At 35.9% G+C, this 26,831-nt stretch overlaps 2 protein-coding genes across 5 annotated transcripts in view; both read right to left on the bottom strand.

Moving 5' to 3' along the window:
* The window catches only part of LOC148303906 (rab GTPase-binding effector protein 1-like), a 273,584-nt gene that overhangs the window by 87,375 nt on the left and 159,378 nt on the right, over window positions 1-26,831 (bottom strand). The gene's annotated exons all lie outside the window — the stretch shown is intronic.
* Window positions 1-26,831, bottom strand: part of LOC148303909 (uncharacterized) — a 122,448-nt gene that overhangs the window by 49,874 nt on the left and 45,743 nt on the right. For all 4 annotated transcript variants that reach the window (XR_015838414.1, XM_088269187.1, XM_088269186.1 and 1 more), the window contains 5 exons: window positions 25,464-25,708; window positions 23,836-23,944; window positions 22,794-22,904; window positions 17,489-17,692; window positions 15,754-15,887 (listed from right to left, as the gene is read on the bottom strand). Coding sequence is in view for 3 of the 4 variants with exons in the window: in XM_088269187.1 (XP_088125313.1) it covers window positions 15,754-15,887; window positions 17,489-17,692; window positions 22,794-22,904; window positions 23,836-23,944; window positions 25,464-25,708 (803 nt within the window). In the remaining variant the exon portion in view is untranslated. The remainder of the gene's footprint in view (window positions 1-15,753; window positions 15,888-17,488; window positions 17,693-22,793; window positions 22,905-23,835; window positions 23,945-25,463; window positions 25,709-26,831) is intronic.

The raw sequence follows: 26,831 nt of genomic DNA, 5'->3' as shown, positions 1-26,831 counted from the left end.
ATGAAATATAACAACCGATTGTGTTGTTTTCCCAATTACTTCTTATTTTAGCTCTTACCCGCACCTAATAAGGTACTTGGAGTGAAGGATTGAACATCTTGTATTTACATAATTAATGTCAAGATAAAGCTGCTTCAATATGATGCAGTGTCCTATGCACCATTGGTTGCGGATAAGGGTTGGAATGACCATATAAGATTTTATGATAATGTAGTTTGACTTTATATTGAATATATATAAATATATATGTAACGTAAAAAGTCATCGAATAAAAGAAGAAAATAAAGGACAAGAAAACGTAATTTCATTGAGTGTTAGAGGAAACCTTGAATGATGATGATAAACATTAAAATACACATAATATAATGCAAAATAAAAATAAAATAGAACCTCAAAAGGTTTTGCAATCAGAATATATTTAAGGAAAATGACTTACAGAAAGATCGTCGATTGAAACTTTGAAGGGTCATTGAAAGCTGTCCCACCGCATGCCTCTGATACAGAAGCATCTAGGCTTCCTGACAGATCTGCTCTTGCTAAGCAATTTTTTTTTATTTTAACTAAGTTGCGAAATTTATTGAAAATATGAAACAAAATAAAATTGTATCCCGATTTTACTATGAATTTACATTTAAAAGCTTTCAATATACCTGTCACTGCCAATCTAAGTAACTTTGAGGGGTCAACATTTGGAAAGTGACCGGTGAAAAATTCCGTCGCAAATTGTGACTAGCTCCAAATTGGTAGCACGTGGAAGATTCCACCATCCGGAGCTTTAGGCCGAGCACCGCGAGCTGGCACCGCGCGGGCAAGTACCCACAAGGGAGAGAGTGAGGTCCCGAGATGATAACTAGGCGCTCGGTGTCATTGCCAAGTGTTTCGGCCACCCAGCGGGCAAACGGGACGGACTAGCCACAAGAAAATCGGGCAAATTTAAAGGTATCGGGAAATTCACTGGAGTCTTCATATCAAATCTGAGTTGACTAAAGAGATATGAATTTTAAAATTTATGTTTTAGTGGGTAAATACCACTATGTCTTAAAATCTATTGTGACACCTATTTCGATGCGTTCAGCATCATTTTCAAACAGCGTACGTGAAGCTATATTAAGACTATAAGTCTATATTTAAGACATTATTTTTGATATCTCTACATGGATGAAGACGAATATGGTCTAGGCATTCAACATTCTTCTTCTTCTATGTTGAGATGACAAAAATAATGTAAAAAATACCTCCTAATTAGGGCTAATCCCGATTTGTAAAAAAGTGTTTGTTCACACTCAAAATGTATATTTAAAGTTTTTGTGCTTAGGACTTTGAAGGTTGAAAATTAGTATTATTTTTTTTATCAGTGGGAACATAGACAAAAGGGCAAAACTACCAATATTTGGGAAACAAATATTTCCTTCATTATAAAGCCTTTGTAACGTAAAGCTTAGCGTGTTTAGCTACCGTGCTGGAGGTCCCGGGCTCGATTCCCAGGGGAAAGGGGGGTAAAAATAAATATTAGTGATTTTACACTCAATATTTATTTAATATGAGTGGTCACCTTGCCTTCATGTAAGTCCTTGCTTATTGCAAATATGTAATATACTGTGCTTTTTTTAGTGCAACAAACTTGACAATCGATTGCTAATTTTTAAAAAATTTAGCAAACAGTGAGACATTGACAAGTCGAAAACAGCAAATATAACAGATAGTCAGCTAATTTATATAGAATAGACCTAATAATGGACGCAATATTATACGGAAAATTAGTGGTTGGCTAAGAACTAGATTTTCCGCCTCCATAGTCTAATGGTCAGCACCCTCGGCGACCGTTCTGGAGGTCCCGGGTTCGATTCCCAAGGGGGGTAAAATAAATATAAGTGATTTTTTCACTGTCATATTTATTCAATATTACCCTGGACTGGTACCTGATGCGGAGGGCCGATCACCTTTCCTTCATATGTAAACGATCAAGATAACACTACGTTTATATGACGCAGTGCCCTATGCACCATTGAGGTGCGGATAAGGGTTCTATTATTATTATTAAAAGACTAAAAACACATTTGTTTGCTAAATCATTTCCACCATAATATTTTCCCCAATTCATTCACAGTGAAGCGCCCTTGAGGTATTTTTTACGAAAATGGCGCTATATAAGTTATCCAATTTTATTATTATTATTATTTATTATTTAGAACTAGATCCGGTCCAGTCATAGTACACGTTTTGCGTTCAGTCGGGGTTACGTGAATGCCTAACTAATTATATTTATTAAATAATGCCGGAAAACATGGAACCGAACCTAATGTAACATATGGCAGTCATTAATTTGTGAAATATTTGTAAATTCTGAAATTTCAAGGGATGAATAACGTGTGAAATTTCTAGAAATATCGTTGACACAGCAAGAAGACAAACTGATGTTTTTGCGCGAACAAAAGCATGGCGAAAGTGCAATAAATATAGAGTTATTCCAAATTCCTCCCTATTGTCGTTTGGAAATTCCTGAAAATGTGACGAAAAGTGCTGCGTTTGTATTGATTTTTAGCAATCGAAATTCATAATTTATAATAATAATAAAACACTTATCCGCACCCCAATGGTGCATAGGGCACTGTTTCATATAAATGCAGTGTTATCTTGATCGTTTACACATGAAGGAAAGGTGATCAGCCCTCCGCTTCAGGTACCAATCCAGGGTAATATTGAATAAATATTACAGTTAATAAAATCACTATTTATTTGACCCCCCCTGGGGATCGAACCCGGGACCTCCAGAACGGTAGCTGAGCGTGCTGACCAAGATCCACTCACATTTTCATTAACCAACTAGTTTCGGCAACAACCTGTTGCTCTCTTCAGGGTTTAATTTATGACTAAAAATTAAAGTTTAGTCGTAAATTAAACCCTGAGAAGCTGGTTATTGGTTATTGAAAATCATAATTTACTAAAAAATATATGACGTTTAACTGTATGACGGTAGGATAAAGGGCATGATGATAATTTTTCAAACTGAATTGTCGTTGCAGGATCAAATTTTTAATCAATCAAAAATTTCCGTGAAAATGTTTTAGTATTGTTATATTTTTCTTAAAAAAAAAATATTTCTTTAACTTACTACTTTACCATCACGCCCCTTCCACGCAGAGATAGGCAGAGAGAATATAACGCCACACCAATCTGCCGTTGCCTCTTCCACATTCGTGCATCTCCTCATACGTAAACGCCGATTATTCCGACTCCTGATCTGACCACTTACAAGTATTTGAAATATCTCTTCACATGCGCATACCATTGTCTTTTTGGTAGCCATCCCCACCTAGCGACATCTTCGATCTCGCATATTTCCCTTATCTTGTTGTTCCTTATTAATTCATTAATTGTATTGTATATATTTGTTTAAAAGAACAATCATAAACATATTTAGAATAAAATTAAAATGTAACTTTGTTTTAAAATCACTATATATATTTTATTATAACTTAATTATAATGTCTACCGGTTTCGAAGCTAACCGCTTCTATTTTCAAGACTGATTAATACTAAAACACTATCTAATAATAATAATAAAACCCTTATCCGCACCCCAATTGTGCATAGGGCACTGCTTCATATGAACACAGTGTTACCTTGATCGTTTACACACGAAGGAAAGGTGATCAGCCCTCCGCTTCAGGTACCAGTCCAGGGTAATATTGAATAAATATTACAGTGAAAAAATCACTTATATTTATTTGACCCCCCTGGGAATCGAACCCGGGACCTCCAGAACGGTAGCCGAGCGTGCTGAACATTACACTACAGAGGCGGACAAAATACGACAATATTCAAAATATGTTTAATATTGTTAAGTAGATAGTGTTTTAGTATTAATCAGTTTTGATAAAGAAGCGGTTAGCTTGGAAACCGGTAGACATTATAATTAAGTTACAAAAAAATATTTATTGTGATTTTGAAAAAGTTACATTTTTATTGTAAAATGGATAATCACAAAGTTAGTGCTTCAAATATAAATTATATGTTTTGAATATTGAAAGCATTAACTTTGTGGATCATATTGATATATTATTTCGAGAAATAAAAAATACTTTGTGTTCTGATCCACTCATATTTTTATTAACCAACTAGTTTCGGCAACAACCTGTTGCCCTCTTCAGGGTTTATTTATTACAAAAAGATAAAATAAACCCTGAAGAGGGCAACAGGTTGTTGCCGAAACTAGTTGGTTAATAAAAATGTGAGTGGATCAGGACACAAAGTATTTTTTATTTCTCGAAATAATATATAAATTATATATTTAAAATATTTTTTATCCATATTTGAGACCCACCAAGCCACCTCGTGTGTCTTGTCGGTGGATTATCATAGTCAAAACGAAAGAGGCAAACTGTACTGCTGTTTCCAATTCAATTATTTTAATTTGCTGTTGAAATTAATTCTCAGAAAATAATAATGTCTTTGATGTAAAGAAAAAGCTTAAAATTTTCTTAGAAATCATTTGGCTTTGTCCGAATAATTCACACCAAAAGTGCTCAAACGTTTCCCGACGTCACTACGGTACAAGTCCGTTTAAAATTCAATAATTGACTTGTTACTATTTTCTTGATATATATCTGTAATAAAATGACGTGAAAGTTCATTACACCTTTTGTAGGGTAATATGGCCAATGATTGGCAGCTAATTCTGGTCAATAGTAATAATAATAATTTTGGATATTTTTCGTAAAATACTACCTCAAGGGTGTTTCACTATACTTTCACCGAGGAAACGATTTTACAAGGCTAATGTGGTTCGTAATAGAAGCAGGGGAAGACCGAGGAAAACTTGGAATGATCAAGTATTTCAAATACTGCATGCGGAGATGCATGAATGTGGAAAATGGGAAGATTATTTGCAAAAATTGATTGGAGTGCGTTCTGTTCTCTCTGTTTACCCCTGCGGGAAAGCGGCGTGATAGTAACATATTTTCTTCTTCAAACCCTCAACCGCACCCAATGGTGCATAGGGCACTGCATCATATAAACACAGTGTTATCTTGATCATTAATTGCACGAAGGCAAGGTGATCAGTCCTGCGCTTCAGGTACCAATCCAGAGTGATATTTTAAAACAATATTAAAGTGAAAATCGTTCATTTTTATCTTGATCCCCCTGGGAATCGAACCCCGGGACCTCTAGCACTGTAGCCAGATGCGCTAACCACAATACTACTGAGGCGGACTATGTAAGTATATGTACTATGAAACAGAGAGAAATGAATTTTGAATATATATTTTTTGACAGCATGGTCAGTGTTCGCCCCCTGGCAGTGATCGCGCTGTCCGCCCTGCCAGCGCTGCGGGCGTCGCGACGCTCTCCGCGGCCGTCCGAGCGCGTCTGTCCGCGCGCGAGGCAGGCGGGGGGCTCCGGGGGGCGCGGGGGGCCGAGGGACCGGAATAGCCGCCGCGGCGGCCCACGCGCTAGCCGCTGCACTACCATATATGTCCGATTGGGACGTCAGTGCGACGCAAATGCCGCTTTTGGGGAAAGATGGGACGGCCCGCGAGGTGGAAGCAGGCGGGTTCACTGAGCCATACGGCCGAACTAGAGTCGATGGCCGTTTACAAAGTAAACTCCTTTACTAACACATGAGTATCGTGCAATAAAGTTGTACAACCATTATCCATAAAGTCATTAACCAAAAATAGAAACTACTTTCAAATACTTGAAGTGGTCAGGTTAGGAGTTGTAACAATCGGCGGGTATGTATGAGGAGATGCATGAACGTGGCGAAGAAAGAATGTTTGCAAAGACAGAGTGGTGTGACGTTCTATTCTCTCTGCCTACCCCCTGTGGGGAAGCGGCGTGATGGTTAGTTAGTTAGTTAGAAACTAAATATACTTAATAGTTTTATTTATTGTTTCGGCATTCACTTTGTAGTAGGACATGATGAAATTGTAAAAGAAAAACACTTTGAGTTTATTTTATTATGACGTTGTGTTTCGGAAGCTATGCTTCCATCTTCAGGTCTTAATATTAACTGATACGTTTAGTTTTGAATATTGAAAGCATTAACTTTGTGGATCATATTGACATATATTATTTTGAGAAATAGAAAGACTTTGTTTTTTGATCCACTCACATTTTTACTAACCAACTCTTCAGGGTTTAATTTACGACTAAACTTTAATTTTTAGTCATAAATTAAACCCTGAAGAGGGCAACAGGTTGTTGCCGAAACTAGTTGGTTAATAAAAATGTGAGTGGATCAGAAAACAAAATCTTTTTATTTCTGAAAATAATATATGATATATTTAGACCTGAAGATGGAAGCATAGCTTCCGAAATTAGTTGTTATAATAAAATAAACTAAAGTGGTAAAAAAACAAGTGTTTTTTTTTACAATTTAAATATAATAGTACTATTCATAAGTGAGAATAGGTGTCTGCGGAGAATTTTAGGCGTGCGGTGGTTTGACTTTGTGAGGAATGAAGAAATAAGGCGTAGGGCGCAGCAAATCTTGGTCACAACTGTCTTCAAGAAGAGGCGATTCAGTTGGCTTGGCCGTGTACTCCGCATGCCTATTGAGAGCCGCCATCAAGCTTGCCTTACAAGGCATCAGGTTCGCACCACCCAGGACGACCACTGCTGACAATTCGTCGGCAGTTTTCGTCTGATCTTCGGGACGCTGACCTGACTCGGGAGGATGCAAGGGAGCTGGCGGCCGACAGAAAGTCCAGGAGACAGTTTGTTGACTCCATTTGCTTGAGCGGATGAGGTTTGATTAAATTCATAAGTGGATAATGGAAGTGGACAGATCTGAAATAGATCGCATCATTCAGCCATGTATAGTTTAATCGGTAATCTACTGCAACTGATCGTCAAGGGCAAGATCGAGGATCGAAGAGGTATCGGAAGAAGGCCGATCTCCTGACTCCATAATATACACGTATGGACAGGAGTACGGAGCGTCGGGGAGCTGTTTCGGACTGCCCAAAATAGGGACACTTTCTTTAATCGTCGCCAGTTTTCTATAACGCCTAATAAGGACCGTTTTTCCTATTTACACTCTAATTCTATACTGTTCTTTCAATGTTCTCCAATTTCTAATCTTCCTAACCCATATTCTCTGTGATTAATTTACTAGGTATTAACCTACGAGTAGAAAACATTTTATTTTTAAAATTATACGTAAACATTACACGTATCTTTGACATTATTTCTCTCCTGTCGTCTGTCGCATTAATTTCAAATTAAATTCGGAAAATCGCAAATAAAACGCTAATTTAATTTTCGCTAACGCAGCCTCAATCTGTCAATCAGGCCTCAGCTTAGACAAGACGTCTGCGGGCTGGAGAATGGACACTTCCAGAGCGAATTATTATTCGGGCGAATCGCAAATAGCCCGGTGCGGGAGTGGGCAGCACGGTGAACATATACCGGCCAATCTAGCGGGATAACTCTACAAACGAGTGACGTCACGGGAATCAGGGATGGGCAAAAGGCATCCCGGTTTCGGCACGAGAAAGAAATTCGGCGTGGCGCCAAAGATAACAAGATTTCCGCAACGTTATGAGTGTGCCCAAATACATTTTACTCCAAATACTGGGTCTTCTCCACTCGGGAGTTATTTATACATTTTGACATCTCAACATAGATGAAGAAGAATATGGAAGTCTGGGTATTTACAGGGCTTATACCCGTCATAGGCTGGTTAAGTGATCACTTTACACACGTGCGACATTTACGAATTCTACCCATGATTGACAACCACACTACTCAAATTATTGAAACATTCAAAACATAGTGCTTGAAATCACTAGACACATGTCGCTCACTCCTTTCAACAACGTAATAGATCAAAAAATTTGATTTTTCAGGGGGAACTTTTTTAATATTTAAAAATATAATACAATGTTTAATATTAAAAATAAATATTAAGCCACTTATTGAACTTTTTACTATACAACAGATCTTTTATTTTCAATAAGTGGCTTAATATTTATTAAAAATAAATATTAAGCCACTTATTGAACTTTTTACTATACAACTCAAAACCTAAAGGTTTTTCTGCATTTGAAAAATATTTAGTATATTTCAAAAAATTATTAAACAATACCTTTTCTTCAAAATGCAAATACAACACTTTCTGCCCTGTAGCGGGTAAATATTAAATTAAAAATATGCCTCTTTTGCTGGGATATAGTACATTTTCTAAGCATTCCAAAAACACGCACAACTGAAAATTGACGATTTTTGATTTATGACGTTCTTGAAAGGAGTGAGCGATGTGTGGTGAGATGAAATAAACTCTTTAATTGAGCAGAAACTTTCATTTGTATGTGAGGTCTGAATCCTGGATTATAATCACATACATGGGAAACGCTAGAAAATATCCTTAGCGTTTTTTTATTTTTATTTTAGCTTATAATTTGACCGGTTTATTTATTTACAACATTTGGACACACTCTGAATGTTGTAACTCATTTATGTGGATGACTTGATTTATGTAACTATTCTGTAAAATTCCAAAATAAAATAACAAAAAATAAATTTAATTTAAAATATATTTTCCCATCCCTGACTCTGACGATTATAGCTAATGTTTATACAGTCCAAAAATCAAATCAAAACCAATTTCGTCTTAGCTAAAAGGCAGTGAATACAAAAAAAAACACAACATCATTCTAGAATCGGCCCATTAAATTTAAAAGCGTAGAAATTCAACATAGGGAAAAAACACGGATATTTTTATTCCTACATTTTCAACATCTCAACATAGATGAAGAAAAATATAATAGAAATAGAATGCCGGGAGTTTTGGTGAATTATGGCGATAGCGTTATGTTTTTATTTTCACAATATAACGTTCAAATCTTTGTCCACAAATTCTGTGTCGGTATCCACTTAGCAGTTATTTATATTGACATCTCAACATAGATAAAGAAGAATATGGAAGTCTGAGTATTAACAGGGCTTATGACCTGTCATAGGCTGCTTAAGTGGTCACTTCATACACGTGTAACATTCACCTCATATTATTGGGAACTCCTACATATATCATTAATCTCATGACACAACATGTGACTTCACTTGAACCATCTGTGACTGGATTGAGAAAGCTTTCATTTAGCAGAAAACCTTTTATTGGATCTATGCATGATAAAATCTTATCCAAACCAACTAAAGATACTACCGTGAACTCAAACATGAAGATACATAAGATTTACGATATTTCGCTCACTCCTTTCAAGAACGTCATAAATCAATAAACTTGATTTTTCAGGAGAACGTTTTTTAAGGTTAAAATATAACACAATATATTAAAAATAAATATCAAGCTACTAATTGAACTTTTTACTTTGCAACAGATCGTTTTAGGTAAAACCCAAAGGTTTTTTCTCCATTTGAAAAATATTTAGTTTATTTAAAAGTATAATAAAACAATACATTTTCTTCAAAATGCAAAAACAACAGTTTCTGCCCTGTAGCGGGTAAATATTTAGTTAAAATGTGCCTCTTTTGCTGGGATATAGAACATTTTCTGGGCATTAACTGAAAATTCACTTTTTTTTATTTATGACGTTTTTGAAAGGAGTGAGCAATATATCATTAATCTCATGACGCAGAACATGTGAGTTCACTTGAACCATCTGTGACTGGATTGAGAAAGCTTTCATTTAGCAGAGAACATTTTATTGGATCTATGCTAGATAAAATCTTACCCAAACCAACTACAGATGCTGCCGTGAACTCAAACATGAAGATACATAAGATTTACGATATAATATGTATGTATGTGTTCCAAGAATTTGAGTAATGTAGTTGTCAATCATGGGTAGAATGGTAAGTATTGGGTTGATGCAAAAGTAATGACCGTTTTTTATGATTATAGGTAAAAAAAAATTTTTTCATAAATTATGAATAGTATCTTATTTTTTTATGATTCCATTGTATAAAGGATGCTTTCCCTCTACTTTCTATTCAGTTTTGGCCTGGCCAGAGTACAGTAATAACCCCTTGTATTTTTTCAAAATGTCGTTCGATAGTGTGAATTTACGTCATTGTTTACTTTATGAATTCCGTAAAGATAATACCGCAAGTGTGGCAACCAAAAACATTTGTGAAGTGTATGGAGCAGATGTCATCAAAGTTTGACAGGTACGAAGGTGGTTTGCAAAATTCCGATCTGGAGATTTTTCACTCATTGATAAACCACGTACCGGGCGGCCATTGAAGTCTGATGACGACGAGTTAAAAGTCATAATTGACACCAATCCACGTCTAACCATTAGGGAGATTGTGTCAATGATGGGAGTCAACCAAACAATCGCATTAAGACATTTGAAGCGTATGGAAATGGTTTCGCGGTACGACGTTTGGATACCTCATCAATTGTCGGCTGCCAATTTATTGGATCGTGTTTCGACGCGCGTTGCTTTGAGTGCGAGACAAAAACATGAACCTTTTTTGCATCGTTTGGTGACGGGAGATGAGAAATGGGTCGTGTACAACAACGTAACAAGAAAAAGACATTGGACTATACCCGGACAAGCCCCATTAACAACTTCGAAGGCCGAAATCCATAAAAAAAGTTATAATTTGTGTTTGGTGGAATAATAAGGGTATTGTGTATTTTGAACTCTTGGAACACAATAAAACAAGTACAGCAGAACGATATTGTCAGCAATTATCCAAATTGAACATGGTCCTTCAAAAGGATAGACCAGAATTGGTAAACAGAAAAGGGGCAGTGTTTCATCACGACAACGCGCGACCATATGTGGCTATGATGACCCAACACAAGCTAAATGAGTTAAATTGGGATGTTATCAAGCATTCACTGTGTTCTCCAGATCTTGCTCTTTCTGAATTTTATTTATTCCGATCACTGCAAAAAAATTTAAATGATGAAAAAAATTATTCAATAGAGCAGGTAAAAACATCCCTTACTTCATTTTTCGCATTAAAATCCACGGAATTTTATACTACTGGTATTAATAAGTTGATAGAAAGATGGGAGAAGGTTATAAGAACTGATGGAAATTTTATAATTTATTAAATAAATAATACACAAGAAAAAAAATTTAAAAAAAATAAATATGTAAAAAACGGTCAAAACTTTTGCATCAACCCAATATTACACGTGTATACGTAATCACTTAAACCAACCTTTGATAGTTCGTAAGCCCTGTAAATACCCAGACTTCCATATTCCTCTTCACCTCTGTTGAGATGTCAAAATGCATTAAAAAAATTGTCTGAATTTCGAGGCGTGTCGTCGTCCGTACGAAGTTTGCGTGGCTATTTTGAAATTGTATTTTTGACCTGTCACACGATAGTAAATACATGTATAAATAATATCCAGTCCGCTAATTACGCGAGGTCAAGTACGCAGACAGGCTGACTCATTCACCTGCAGCCCAGTCGCTATGTACCTGCTACACAAATAATTAAATTTAGGCAGGCGCCGTGGCGTAGGTGGGTAGACGCTCGACTGCGAAACTGGCGTCGCGCGTTCGATTCCCGCCAATTGGTCTGGGTGTTTGTGATGTATTTTTCACATTTACATTCTTTATCTTTATTATCCTACCTGCAGACAAAATAGACAAGCATCTAAAATAGACGCTTTGCGGGTTATTCCTTAATTTAATAAAATAAAAAAAAACTAATTAGGTATATAAACTAATTCACCATTTTTATCTTACTTCCTAGTTTAAAGGCCTAATTAAGAGAATTGGGACCACAATACTGTTGCGTTGCATCTTCATTCATGCTTTTTTTTCAAATTTACGCTGAAAATGGTCTACAACTTTTAATGTTTTCATTTTTCATTTCTCCGAGGCCGATAATTAAGCTTTCCTTAAAAAATGCTTGAAACAACGAATTTGGTTGCGTTCGTTTTGAGTTTTTTGGCTTATAGGCATAAGCTAGATAATAAAATTTAACTTCAAAGGACTCATAAAAATTATTGTGACCCTGTAAATACCCAAACATCCATATTCTTCTTCATCTATGTTGAGAAGTCAACGTTAACATTTACTTGGACTATATCCTGGGAATCGTACTCAGCACGGTAGCCAAACGTCCTAACCATTAACCTACGGAGGTTGACTCATTGATAGTTATGCGCATTGAACTCTAGCGATCGTGCGAGTAGTTTGGGGGCGACGTAGCAGGCAGTAGTTGGAGGGAAATGTCAAAACGAAATGTCATCGGCCCGCGGGACGCGCATTCCTGAAACGGCGTCGCGACGCCCGCGAGCTCACACCGAGAGATTCCATCGATTGATGCAAAAACGATTCTTTAAAATTTTATTGTAAAAAAGGGTTTTCATTATTCATTTTGTATTGGCACATTGTAGAGTGTGTTAAATAAAAAAAGGGCCTATCATTAATTTTGTTTAGAAACATTTACTAACTAACTAACTAACCATCACGCCGCTTCCCCGCAGGTGTAGGCAGAGAGAATCGAACGCCACACCACTCTGTCTTTGCAAACATTCTTCGCCTCTTCTACATTCATGCATCTCTTCATACATACCCGACGATTATTACGACTCCTGACCCGGCCGCTTTCAAGTATTTGACATACCTGATTGTGTTTAGAAACATTGTATACATGTAAATGTAGAATGTGGATTATTTTTATTTTATTTTATCGAAAGGACCTTTTAATAATTTTATATTGGAACGTAGAATGTGCGTTTATTTTTAAAAAGGGTTCTTTCATTAAATTTGTATTGGAACATTATATGCGCGATAATTAAAAAAAAAGGTTCTTTCATTAATTTTGTATTGTAACATTGTATGCGCGATATTTTTTTTAAAAAAAGGGGGTCTCTCATTAGTTTTGCATTGGAATATTGTAGAATGTGAATTTTTTTTAATTATTTTTTATAAAAGGCTCCTCTTATTCATTTTATATTGGAACGTAGAGCGTGTGGTAATTTGAAAAAAGGGTCCCTCATTAATTTTATAGAGTGAACATTTTTAGAGTGTATTTTTTTAGGGGGCCCCTCTCTCTCGAATTTTGCAATGAAACATTGTACGAGTAGAGTGAGCATTATTTTTTTAATATATTTTAGAAATTACGCCATGTTACGCAATGTCGAGCCAAACTCACCTTCGCAGTTGGCGTGGTAAATATGATGTCGGGTTGTGACCTAGGGTTATAAGAGACATTACACCAAGAGGTAGGGGGACACATTCTTCAGTAGACTCGTGCATAGTGCAGAGAGTCGAGTGGACTACCCGATTCGACCTTTCGACGCAGCAATGACTCATAATATAAATATGGAACCGAGTCCAACCGTCTCGGGCCTTTTGTTCCGAGGAGACGCAATTACAAGAATAATACGTTCGCGTCAGTTCACGACGACAAGCGCGAGAGACTGCCCGGGAGATCATTGTAATCTGGTAGCATTGGCATCTAAGTGCACATGAACCGGAAATTACTAATATGTAGTTCCACTGCATGAAAAAAACTTATAATATTAAAAAAATTATTTAACCTTTATTTACAACATTGCGAGTGTGTCCAAATACTTGTTCACAAATCTGGAACGCATAGATGAAGTAAATGCCTTGATTTCCTTACTCTTCTTCATCTATGTTGAGATGTCAAAAATAATGTAAAAAATAACTCCTAATTGGAGATAATCTAGATTTCTGACACAATATTTGGACATACTCATAATGTTGTAGATAATGTTGTAAGAAAAGTTTTTTTTATGGTGGTATGGACACGTGGAGCGAATGTATAACGAGAGAATGACGTATATTTAGCAATTGCGAACGGGAGAACAGAACGAGGATGGCCAAAAATGACTTGTCAAAAATATTTATTCAACATTTATTCTAAAAAAAAAGCTCATTCCAATAAATCTTCTAAAAAAAAATTCGTGCAGAATGACGTCCGATCCCTAGCGCTGCCGTTCGCGTTCTGCATTTGAACATTCGAGATCTCAGTCTAATTCACATAATTTTAGTTTTCATTTACTGTTATTTCATTTAATTATTTATTTTGTTCTTATGTCAATGTTTTCATTGTATTTTACATAATGTATATATTATACAAATTTATGAGGCGAATTTTATTAGGAAAAGAAGCAGAAGAAGACCGAGGAAAACATGGCATGATCAGGTATGCCAAATACTTGAAAGTGGTCAGGTTAGGAGTCGTAACAATCGGCGGGTATGTATGAGGAGATGCATGAACGTGGAGGAGGCGAAGAGTGTTTGCAAGGACAGAGTGGTGTGACGCTCTATTCTCTCTGCCTACCCCTGCGGGGAAGCGGCGTGATGGTTAGTTAGTTAGTTAGTTTTTATATAAACTGACCATTTATTTTTGTCCTCAAAACGGGACATTTATCAATTTTTGCATAATAGTATGTATATTCAAGAAAAATAGTATTTTTTCATAGTTTTTATGTATTAATAAAAGAAAATGAATGTTGATAAAGAAAATAATATTAAAAAAAAAAAAAAACCTTATCCGCACCCAATGGTGCATAGGGCACTGCGTCATATAAACGCAGTGTTATCTTGATCGTTTACACATGAAGGAAAGGTGATCAGCCCTCCGCTTCAGGTACCAGTTCAGGGTAATATTGAATAAATATGACAGTGAAAAAATCACTTATATTTATTTTACCCCCCTTGGGAATCGAACCCGGGACCTCCAGAACGGTAGCCGAGCGTGCTGACCATTACACTACGGAGGCGGACTATAATATAAGGCGGAAAATAATATAAATATGAAAAAAAATTATGTTGTTTTATATTGGGACAGGCTATCTAAAAATGGGACGGTCCGTCCACTAGCAAATGTTATTATTATTAAAACCCTTATCCGCACCCCAATGGTGCAAAGGGCACTGTGTCTTATAAACGCAGGGTTATCATGATCGTTTTACACATGAAGGAAAGGTGATCAGCCCTCCGCTTCAGGTACCAGTCCATGGTAATATTGAATAAATATTACAGTGAAAAAAAATTTTTTTTTTTTTCACTGCAAATGTTATGTTAAAAAAAATTGTTTTTTAGCCAAAGGCGCCATCGGTGGAAAATTAAAAGTATTAACATCCATATTTAACATAATCTGCCAAAACTCGTTAAGTTAGGAATAAAATGGAATAGAATAATCAATACTCTAACAAAACTCGCTATGCCGATCACTTTCTAAAATCTCTCAAAAAAGCTCAAATCAGTAGAAGATTTAATTGAACTCTCTCTTTATCATCCATCGTACACTTTGTGTAATAACACTTTTTTTAAAAGACTTTGCAAAAGTGGTATTACACAAAGTGAAGAATGGATTATAAGGAGAGTATTTTACTACTATATCATACCAAAAAGTTATCAATGCTTATAAATACAAAAAATATATTTATGTATTTATTTATTCAATATTACCTTGGACTGGTACCTGAAGCGGAGGGCTGATCACCTTTCCTTCATGTGTTAACTATCAAGATAACACTGCATTTATATGATGCAGTGCCCTATGCCCCATGGGGTGAGGATGAGGGTTTGAAGAAGAAGAAGAAGAATATATTTATATATATATATATATATATATATATATATATATATATAAATATATATATATATATATATAAATATATATATATATTTTACCGATTGCTGCCAATGGCTAAAAAACTTAAGTTTTCAACATAACGCGGTCTGCAAGTGGACTACTAATATGAACCTTGGAGGCTTGCAAACTTCACTTGAAGGCTTCACTTGAAAACAAATAATAAGTAAAGACACTGACCTGCTTGTAGCGCGTTATCTGCGGCTTGCCGGTCATATGTCCCTCCATGCCTGCCATCAGCACCGTGGCCCCTAGGAACTTGTTCAGCAGCGCACGAGCCTCCGCATCGTCACACGTGTCCCCGTCCTCGATCACTGCAATCGTCATGTCATTAGCAACGCACAAGATGAGAAAACACCTCCCAGCAAAGCACACAAATCGCAATCCATCATGTAGACTGTAGTCAGTATAGACTGTACTCTACAGTTGACCTAATAATGGAATGGTTATTTCGAAAACAGTAGTAGTGAAGTAGAAAAAGAGGTGTTACACAAAGTGAAAGATGAATGATATAGTGTTATATGTGTCGCCTACTTTCAAAATCCGCCGGATCCAATTTTACAGGATTTAAAAAAATATACCCTATCGGAATGCCAATTGTGGATTTTATTGTTTAAAATATTTAAATACTTGAAAACCCCGCTAAAAAATACTTAAAAACAGCGTTGTATTTCAAATTCCGCTATATTCATGGAACTTGCCTTCTGACCCATATCAGAGAGCGGGGATAAGTCAAAAATTAAGATGACGTCATTATGGGTTTGTGTCTTGTGTTTTTTTTTTTTAAATACTGAATAGTTTTCTAAAGAAATGGGAGAATTCTCTATTTCATATTTTATCTGAAGATATTTTTGACAAATTTTTTAAACATAAATGTTACCCGGAGAATTTAGCATTTTTTATAAAATCGACTTACATGGATCTGGCGGATTCTGAAAGTAGGCAACACATATATACATGTATATATATTTTTTTCCTTTAGTGTTGGTACCTTGCTTATAAATACAATGTAATTTTACAAATAGGAGATTCTACATATTTACTCCATTGTTTTCAAAAAGATGGTATATAAAAAACAAAGTAAAGCAGTACAGTTCAGTCGCTCCACTTTACCATCCTTTGGCTCCATATAAACTTCTACAAGGTAAAATAAACATATGTACAAGAGAGAAGTTATTACATGCAAGTTATAACAGAAAAGTGCATTTCAACTGCTTTAAACTAACATTCATTGGCTCTGGGTAAAAATATGTGCTAATTCAATACAACTTAATTTAGAGAGCGAAATTATATCAAATGTTCTGCAGTAATCAAAAAACATCTTATGTATATAGGAAATGAGATAAAAAAGACAGTAGGATTCAGTTCAAATGCTCTACACAAACATTCTTTGGCTTCTTTTATATAGGGTAGATATATCGCTCACTCCTTTCAACATCATAAATCAAAAAACTTGATTTTTCAGGAGATTGTTTTTAAAGTTTAAAAATATAATAAAATGTATTAAAAATAAATATCAAGCCACTTATTGAACTTTTTACTGTGCAATAGGTCTTCTTACGTAAAACCTGAATGTTTTTTCTTCATTTGAAAAATATTTAGTATTTAAAAAAATAATTCAACAATAACATTTTTTCAAAATGCAAAAACAACGCTTTCTGCCCTGTAGCGGGTAAATATTAAGTTAAAAATATGCCGCTTTTGCTGGGATATAGTACATTTTCTGGGCATTTTGAAAACAACTGAAAATTGACAATTTTTGATATATGACGTTGTTGAAAGGAGTGAGCGATATATACTCTTGTATTTAAGATAGTATTATATTACCATACCATAAAGTTAAAAAAAGGTTAAAGTTCATTTACAAAATAAAAAAAATCATGTTCTAATTTGAGCCAAAACATATAATTTTTACCGATGTCAGCGTTCTTCATTCTGGTGAGTATATCCTGGACGCCGGTGACCTTGGTGTTGCTGTCGAGGAAGGAGGAAGAAGAGGTGGTGGTGGTGGTGCTTGTCTTGGTGCCGCTGTGGCGTCTGCTGCTGCGGAACTCCTGGGACCTGGTCTCCGACTCCTCGGCAGAGTCCATGCTGTGCTCCTCGTCGGAACGAGCCAGGCCTGACAGGGTGCCGAGAGACAGATGCAAGGGAAGATCAGATACTTGCAGCGGTGGTAGCGATAGCACATTAAAGAAGATGCGTGTCAAAATAATATGTTTTAAGGTAGAGACTGACCGGAGCATTTTGTCGTAACATAACGTCGTAACATCGCTCGCGGCGAGCATCACCGAGCATCAGAAACTATGGATGGAGCGCTCGGCTCGCTGTACTGACTGCCTGAATGCTCGCATCGTAAAATGTTACGTTACGACGAAATGCTCTGGTCAGTCTTCACCCTTTGAGCAATTAATAGAAGTAGAAGAATTCATGATTGAAGAAGAATTGTGCAGGGAAAATACTTATATTTATCTTTCTTATTCTTATCATTATCCTCAGCCAATGGTGCATACGGCACTGTGTCATATTGAAACAGTGTCATCTTGATCGCTTATCAGTCTTGCACTTTACGTCCAGGGTATATTAAATAAATCGTAGTCATACAGGAGAAAGTGACCAAGTGTATTGTTTTACAAAAACGTGATCATTGACTATTTGATATCTTACTAGCTTTTATTGCCCTGAAAAAATCCCAAAGGATTTTAAACATGGAAGTATAATATAATCATTAAAAATGACTAACTGCATTGGTGTTTATTTTCTTGCCAAGCAAAAGTGACTTAAACGGCCCTCCTGAGCATTTTACGTTTTGGTAGTTGGTCACTTTCTCCAATACGACTACAAAATATTAGGTAAAAAAAACCTTATATTTATTTGGACTCCCTGGGAATCGAATTTGAGGCCTCCAGCACAGTAGCCAAATGCGCTTACCAATGCAGTACTGCATAAAAAAATTACTGTGTACAAGTACATAGGTTCCCTTTTTAAAATTAACTTTAAATCTCTCAACAGAGACAGTCGAGTTTTTTGAAAGTGTGGACATTTATAGGATTTACAACCTGTCACCGGCTGGCTCAAACAGTCATATTCGCATTCTGCCCTTGGTTAAACATCCAACCTACTTGATTATTCAAATTGTAAGCTTTTTCTTCATACTAATGACATCTGTGCGAATAACCCTGAAGTTAAATATCTTTTCCTTAACTTCCGTAACTGTTGCATGATAAAATTGGACTGTGTTGATCTCAGCGTCTGCTGTTATCATATAAATATATCTGCATTTCCACATATTGTGAAAGTAACATGACCGTTTGTATTAAGAGTAAAAGACACACAGTAAAATGAGTAATTTCACATTCAATATGTCATCTCCTAAAAGGTTCAGAATCATGATTGTTTGTATTTTTTATTATTTATATTTACTTAGTAAATAGCAAAATTTCTTAGAATCTATTGTGGCAAGTATTTCGATGTATTCGACATCATTCAACAGGGACTGTGGCGTAATTGGGTAGACGCTCGACTGCGAAACTGGTGTCGCAGGTTCGATTCCCGCCAATTACAAACATAATTAAAGAAAGATTTACTTTCAATTGGTCTGGGCGTTTGTTGTGTATTTTTCACATTTACCTTCCCTATCCTTACTATCCTACCTGCAGACAAGCCTCTCAAAGTAGAGGCTTTGCAGGGCATTCCTTTAAAACAAAAATAATATCATATGCGAAGCTAAGTCTACATTTTAGAGTTGTGCCTTTGGGACGTTAAAAGATGAAGAGTAGGTAGAAGTCGTTTCTTATTTTTTTATCAGTGGTAACATGCACAATAGGGGGTCAGTCATTGTCGTATTGTTAATTATGGGTTTATCGTTATTTTAGTCCGCCTCCGTAGTGTAATGGTCAGCACGCTTGGCTACCGTTCTGGAGGTCCCGGGTTCGATTTCCAGGAGGGGTCAAATAAATATTAGTGATTTTTTCACAGTAATATTTATTCAACACTACCCTGGACTGGTACCTGAAGCGGAAGGCTGATCATCTTTCTTTCATGTGTAAACGATCAATATAACACTGCGTTTATATGAAACAGTGCCCTATGCACCATTGGGATGCGGATAAGGGTTTTATTATTATGAATTTCTATTGTTTCAAAATGTTGAAGTTGATAATTCTTCATCTTAATATTTTTTTTAGGATTTCTATGTTACAACTAACTTACTAACCGTCACGCTGCGCATGCAGGGGTAGGCAGAGAGAATTGAACGCCACACCAATCTGTCTTCGCAAACAATCTTCGAATCCTTTTCACATTTATCCATCTCCTCATATATACCAGCCGATAGAAGAGAAAAAATAAACAAAATATGCGTCAACCATAAGTGTTTTAACCTTTTAAATGCCAGTAGGTAGAACTGTAGCTGTGCACAGCAGGCCGTGAATTTTTAATCAAAATAAATCATTTTTAAATTTTATTTTTATCAATTAAAAACATTACACTTTGATAGGATATTTAAATGACTTACCAAATTTATTCAATGTACGACGTATTTGCTTCCCTTCACTTAGATAAACATACTTTAATTTTTCAGAAAATGTCAGGGTTGCCACAACTTGTCACAGAAATATGGGAACTTGCATTAGAAAAATATTAACAATTAATTAAAAGACTCTATTATTAAGATCGATTGTTTTTTTAAATTGTAAACTAAATATATATATATATATTTTTCTTTTTTTTTTCTTTTTTTTTTTTTTTTGAAAATAAAATTAAAAGTCTTCTAATGTATGGTATTGTTCGAAACACGGTTCAATGCAGAGAGCCACTTTGCACTGCTTGCAGTGATACCTCGATTCTTTTCTTTTATTTTTTGATAGGCATACTACGCATCTGGCCGTAGGTGCTGCTTTTTTTGCAGTTGGAGGTAGTTTGTCCATAAAGTGCCTTTCGGTTAGACGTGATGGCAGATCCGCCTTTCTTTTCCTATGGGTACATTTCGAGGGTATATTAGGTTTATGTTGTTGAATCAGTTGCCTTATCACCTCCATCTGAAACTGTGCTAGCGGCATACGTTTTCCTGTTTTTTGTCGGTGAAGTAAATGGGCATTCAGTAATGCTAGGTCCATTAGGTGAAAGAATATTTTTTTATACCACCTCATTGTCTTCCGCGATGAGTGGACACTCGACAAAACCATATCAGATTGGTCAACTGCACCCATGTTCTTGTTATAGTCTTGAACACTTTCAGGTTTGATTATTGGTTCATTCCGGTATGTGGTTTTGCCTGTTTCGCTTAGAATAGGTGGATGAAGAGTTGTGAGCATACAAACCTCCCTTTTATCCTTCCAAATTTGGGCCGAAAGGGTGTCGGTATGAAAATTTTTCATTTCCCCCTTCTTCAGTTTTTCAGTGAACTTTGGCATACCTTTTCGGTTTCTTCTTACAGTACCACAAGCATTCGTTTTCCGATCATGGAGCCTTTGGAGTAAAAGAGGACTAGTGTACCAGTTATCAATGTACAGTGTATGTCCCCGATCTAAATATGGCTCCATGAGTGTCATGACTAAGCTCCCTGATATGCCTACATGTGGATGTGGTACGTATTCTGTCGTTTTCCCAGTGTAAATAATGAAGTTCAGAACATATCCCGTAGCACAGTCACACAGTACAAAAAATTTAATCCCAAAACGGCTTGCTTTTGATGGAATATATTGCCTAAATGACAGTCTGCCTTTGAATAGAAGCAAACTTTCATCAATGCAAATATTCATGTAAGGAAACATGTACTCTCCAAATTTTTTTTTAAAATTATCCACTATGTACCTTATTTTGAACATTTTGTCCCCACCTGCTTGCTGAGTATTGTCACTAAAGTGGAGCATGCGAAGGATTATTTGAAATCTATTTCGAGACATGGTATCTGAATATATGGGGGAGTAAAGTAGAATGTCAGTTGACCAGTGGTCTTGAATTTTATTTCTCGAATTGCAGGCCATCAAGTGACACAAAGCCAAAAAAATGTATAGTTCCTCAATTGTTGTGTCAGTCCATTGTTTTAGCCTCCAAGTCAACTCATTGCAGTTGCTCTTTACATATTGGTACTGCTTATTTGTCTCATCACAAATGTAACTCATTAGGGTAGTAGACATGAAAAGTTTGAAGAAGTCTACTTCCCTTGTTCCAACATTTTCAATATTGGAACCTGAACTTGCACAATCGAAAGTATTAATTTTGGGAATAAAATCATCAGTTTTCCAATCGAAAACTGGCGTGGATTCGTCGATCAGAGATATATCAGGAAAATCTTGTTCGTCATCACCAATCTCAAAATCAACATCACTGTCATCGGAATCCGGAGTACGGCCGGCATCTTCCATGAAATCTTCATCCAATTGTTCATGTCCAGATGTATTTGGTTCACTCTCCATTGTCGGCTAAATAAATGTCCCAATTTACGTAAATCAAAAACACAGAAAACACACAGAGCAGAGTTGAAACACGAAAAAAACGGTAAACAAATGTACAAACAACACAGAAAACACACAAACAAGTTAAAAAATTGATAATTGTTCCGCACAAGTATCAAAAACTAACAAAAATCAATAAATTATAATAAACTTATTGACGCGCATCAGATATCGACAATAGACCCGCGAAAACTGACAACCCTATTTTAGTGACTCTGTCTTCTGTCAAACGAAGCTCGTGGGTAGATCTCTGTAAAATCGATAATATCAGAAAACTGTAATTTCGTCTGTTTAGTGAAGTACTACAAAATTATCCCAATAGATGTCTCTGTGTTTTCCATATTTTAAATTAACCAAAAAAACGGGACGTGACATGACACAGAGGCTCAAACCAGAGCGAGAATACTCGCTCTTTTTCTATAGCCGGCCTGCTGGGCACGGCCAAGAATGCGAGTAATCTCGCTCTTGGCACAGAAGCGGTTAAGTTTCTATCTAATATAGATTACTAAGTTATTATTTTATTAAAATGAAACACTTGAATATATACCACTTTAATGAGTTTTATTTATATATCTGTAAGTTTTCGAAACTAGTCTTATATATAAATAAAACTCATTAAAGTGTGTAATTTTAATAAAATAATCAACACGTCATTCCACAAAGTTAATACTGAATCAATAAATAATACTAAGTTATTGTCGTTGCGATGGTGCATAGGGCTCTGTATCGAATGGATGTGGTGTAAAATAACGTCTGCCAACTGACCTGGAGATGTAGATCTACTGGAGACGTCCTCAGAAGCGTCCTTCAAGCTGTTGGAGCGCAGAATCAGCCCAGCCTTGGGGTAGGAACTTTTCTCCGCTTTTCCCGTCTCAACTGCAACAATATATTTACCATGAAAACACTGACCCTTCAAGCAAAAGCACGGTAAATACTAATTCATTGTGTGGCAGACAATGTAGAAAGATTCCAGGTGATTGGCACTGTGAAACGAATACAGTCTTCGAGGGCTCTCATCTCCGGAAGCCCGGGGACAACGCGAAATCATTTGAGAGGAAAGAAGCAAATTTAAAAAAATCCAAGATCACTGAAAAATTGACACAACAAAACGCTGCTTCTTTAACCATTTTATGCTTAAGTTTTTATCACAAAAATAGAACTTAATTATTAAAAATATCAGGTAATTAAATTTTTTTTTTTAATAGTTATATTATATAATATAAAAGTACTCCGGTTAAAAAAAAAAAAATCAATGAAAAAAATGTAAAAAAATGTAAAAAAAAACTTAGAGAGACAGAGAAGAGAGAGAAAACCCTTATCCGCACCCGAATGGTGCATAGGGCACTGTGTCATATAAATGCAGTAGTATCTTGATCGTTTACACATGAAGGAAAGCCCTCCGCTTCAGGTACCAGACTAGGGTAATATTGAATAAATATAAGAGTGAAAAAATCACTTATGTTTATTTGACCCCACCTGGGAATCAAACCCGGGACCTCCAGAACGGTAGCCGAGCGTGCTGACCATTACACTATGGAGGCGGACAAAAAAACTTAACTTTAAATATATTTTTCTAAAACTTAACTGTGTCAATTGATGAGGTAGCTAATGTTTTTGCCTAGAACTTTCATGAATTACGTGAAATTAATGTAACTTTAAACATCAAGAGTAAGCCCACTCATAAGTAGGAATAGACTATAAGTTGGATCCTATGTAGGGACCTGATAAACGGTGTTGCATAACCCGTAGCTAGATGGACTTTACAATTACGAAATTAGAAAATATGGGATGAGTTTGTGCGTCTTACCGGCATTCTTGATGAATTTCTCCGTGAGAGTCTTCACGGAGCCCTGGCGCACCACTCGGGGGTGTTCTAGCGGGGGGACGCCATCTTTGGCCTTCTGCTGACTTGTCTGCTGCAAAATAATTAAAACATTCAATTAGTTTCAGATACAAACTAGTTGTGGATAATAGAACCATGAACTTTTAACTGGTTAACTGCCAAGAGCGTCTTAAGACGCATAATTTTTTGTGAACAGAGCGCCGCTCGTACAAAAATTACGTCTTAAGACGCGCCGTTTTACATGGGCTTTTAGTAAAGAAAATCAATTATTTAAAATGTACAAATATATTGAACACATAGTGACATCTATTGAGAATATCTGTGCATACTTAGAATTGAAACAGAATTTGCTTTTACCACTTTAAACGTAAATTAAAGAGAGCTTTGTCGTCGGAACAACTAATGGCGCTCAGGGTTGTTCAATAATCCCCGAGTTGCCGTCACTGCCGAATCTGATGACAGTGATTTAAGTGTTGATTCTGATGATTTTAATTTTTTTTAAATCAAAGTATGTGTGTGTGTGTGTATACTTTTAATATTAAACTAACAATTACTTTTAACATATAATTTAGTATTCATATTTTCTATGACAAATTTTGTGACAACCCTGCACCATGAACAATTAATTTTATGATTATGGATAAATGACTGAACGACTGGCGCGCTCTTCATTTATTTGGCAAGTTTTATAAATAAACGTTAATACACTTTCAATAACGATATGTTTAGAAGGTTTTATTTTTGTCGCAAAATTCGTAGCGCGGGGTACCGCCATACATGTATATGCCGGCAGTTAACCGGTTGACATAAAAAAATATCAACTTGCTATGAAACATGTATTGAACACAGGTGAGATTCATTCCGAATTAGTTCACATATATTTTTAGAAGACAAAGTCTGAAATTTTTTAGATACAATGTACTTCTATTTTGACAAGTTGATTATTAACAATGTGAATATTATTTATTAAATCAGACACTGGATTATGCACCCTACGTATGAGATATTCAAAAGGAATAAGCTAATACTTCACAAATCCCTCAACTGATGGCATAACAATCAGCCTACTTGAATAATGTATCGAAAACCTTATCGGTATGCGGAAGGATCGAAGACCATTGCATATACTGTATACAGGTTTTAAGAATTAATCCAATACGGATGTTCAATAATGGGCAGAATGGTGAATGTTACAAAAAAGTATAAAGTGATTGCTTAAGCCAGCCAAATGCCAGGTCGTAAGCCCCGGAATGCTCAGACATTCATCTTCTTCCATATAAAAAAGGGGAGAATAATACTAATTTCATATCAAGTTGGTACACCTTTAAAACTGATTACTTTATATTATGTATATTAAAAGCATTGAACACACAAAGCAATATAACACTATCCTTATCATCCATTGTTCACTTTGTGTAATACCACTTTTATAAACACTTATTCGTGATTGCCAGTTTCGGAAAATCATTCCATCATCAGGTTATTAAAATAAAATTATCATCCATCTACCATCTTCTTTCATATAAAGAGGAACGATAGATGTTTCATTTGAAGTTGAGATAACTGTAACGACAAAAGTAATATTTAAGTACCTTGTAAATCTTGGAGACATTGTTCCCGCCGGGAGTCCCGAACCTCTTGGTCCTGGTGACGCTGGTGATGCCGGCCCCTCCGCGCGTGACGGTGGTGGTGGCTGTGGTGGCCGCATCCCCGCCCGCGCGCCGGCACAGCGGCGCCACGTCCGCGGGGTCGCTGGAGTATGCCGTCACCGTCACCTGCCCCACCGGAGCCCCGCCGTTCTGCGAGTGGTACTCTTCGCGGACTATCGTGCCCTTCACTGCAATCAAATGAATCATTTAACTCAACCAAACTTTACATTTAATCATAGATACTGCATGGCCATTTAAAAATAGATACGTGAGAATTATATGATACATGTATGAGTTTGGGTAGTGTGGTTATCAATCATGAGTAGAACGGTGAATGTGAATGGTGAACGTCATAAGTAAAAAATTGTCAATTTTTAGTTGTACATGTTTTCGGAATGCCCAGACAATGTACTATATCCCAGCAAAAGAGGCATATTTTTAACTTAATATTTACCCGCTACAGGGCAGAAAGTGTTCTTTTTGCATTTTGAGGAAAAGGTATTGTTTAATAATTTTTTTAAATATAGTAAATATTTTTCAAATGGAGAAAAAACCTTCAGATTTAACCTAAAAAGATCTGTTGCACATTGCGTCATAGGCTGGTTTAAGAGATCACTTTACACACGTGTAACATTCACCAATTCTACCCATTATTGACAACCACACTACTCAAATTCTTGGAAGTTCTATATATATGAACCAATTTAGAAACTTTGTTCTTGAATCACTAGAACTTCACTAGAGACATCTATTGGTGAGATGTAAAGAAGCTTTTTATTAGGTAGAAACTCTTATATTAGTATGTGAGGTCCGAATCATGGATTATAATCACACACATGAGAAACACCAGAAAATACCATTTTCATTTTTATTATTTAAGCTTATTATTTGACCAGATAATTTATTTACAACATTTTGAGTGTGTCCAAATACTCAAAATAGTATTTGGACACACTCAAAATGTTGTACATTATATTATGTTTTTCAACTTTAAAAATGTCCTCCTGAAAAATCAAGTTTTTTGATTTATGACGTTCTTGAAAGGAGTGAGCGATATGTTTAAGCTTGCTCATAAGCATGTTTAATTAGTAGCATGTATATCTACACCTTCATTCTTACTATTTTACAGCTTGATTGTAATATCGACAGGTTTCAAAGCAATACAGCTTCTTCCGAGACTAATTAGTATTACACACTATTTACTTAATTTCAATCTTAAGTACTTGGCTTTATTGGTCGAGGTTATAATTAAGTTATAACTAGATATATAGCGATTTCGTAGTAACAAAGTTATTTTTGTTGTTACATAAT

This window comes from Brachycentrus maculatus, unplaced genomic scaffold, assembly GCF_059751285.1.
Source record: "Brachycentrus maculatus isolate JH-2025_06_01 unplaced genomic scaffold, ASM5975128v1 h1tg000340l, whole genome shotgun sequence".
NCBI lineage: Eukaryota > Metazoa > Arthropoda > Insecta > Trichoptera > Brachycentridae > Brachycentrus > Brachycentrus maculatus.
The sequence above is the reverse complement of the archived record's forward strand: the minus strand, read 5'-3'. Positions and strand labels throughout refer to the sequence as shown.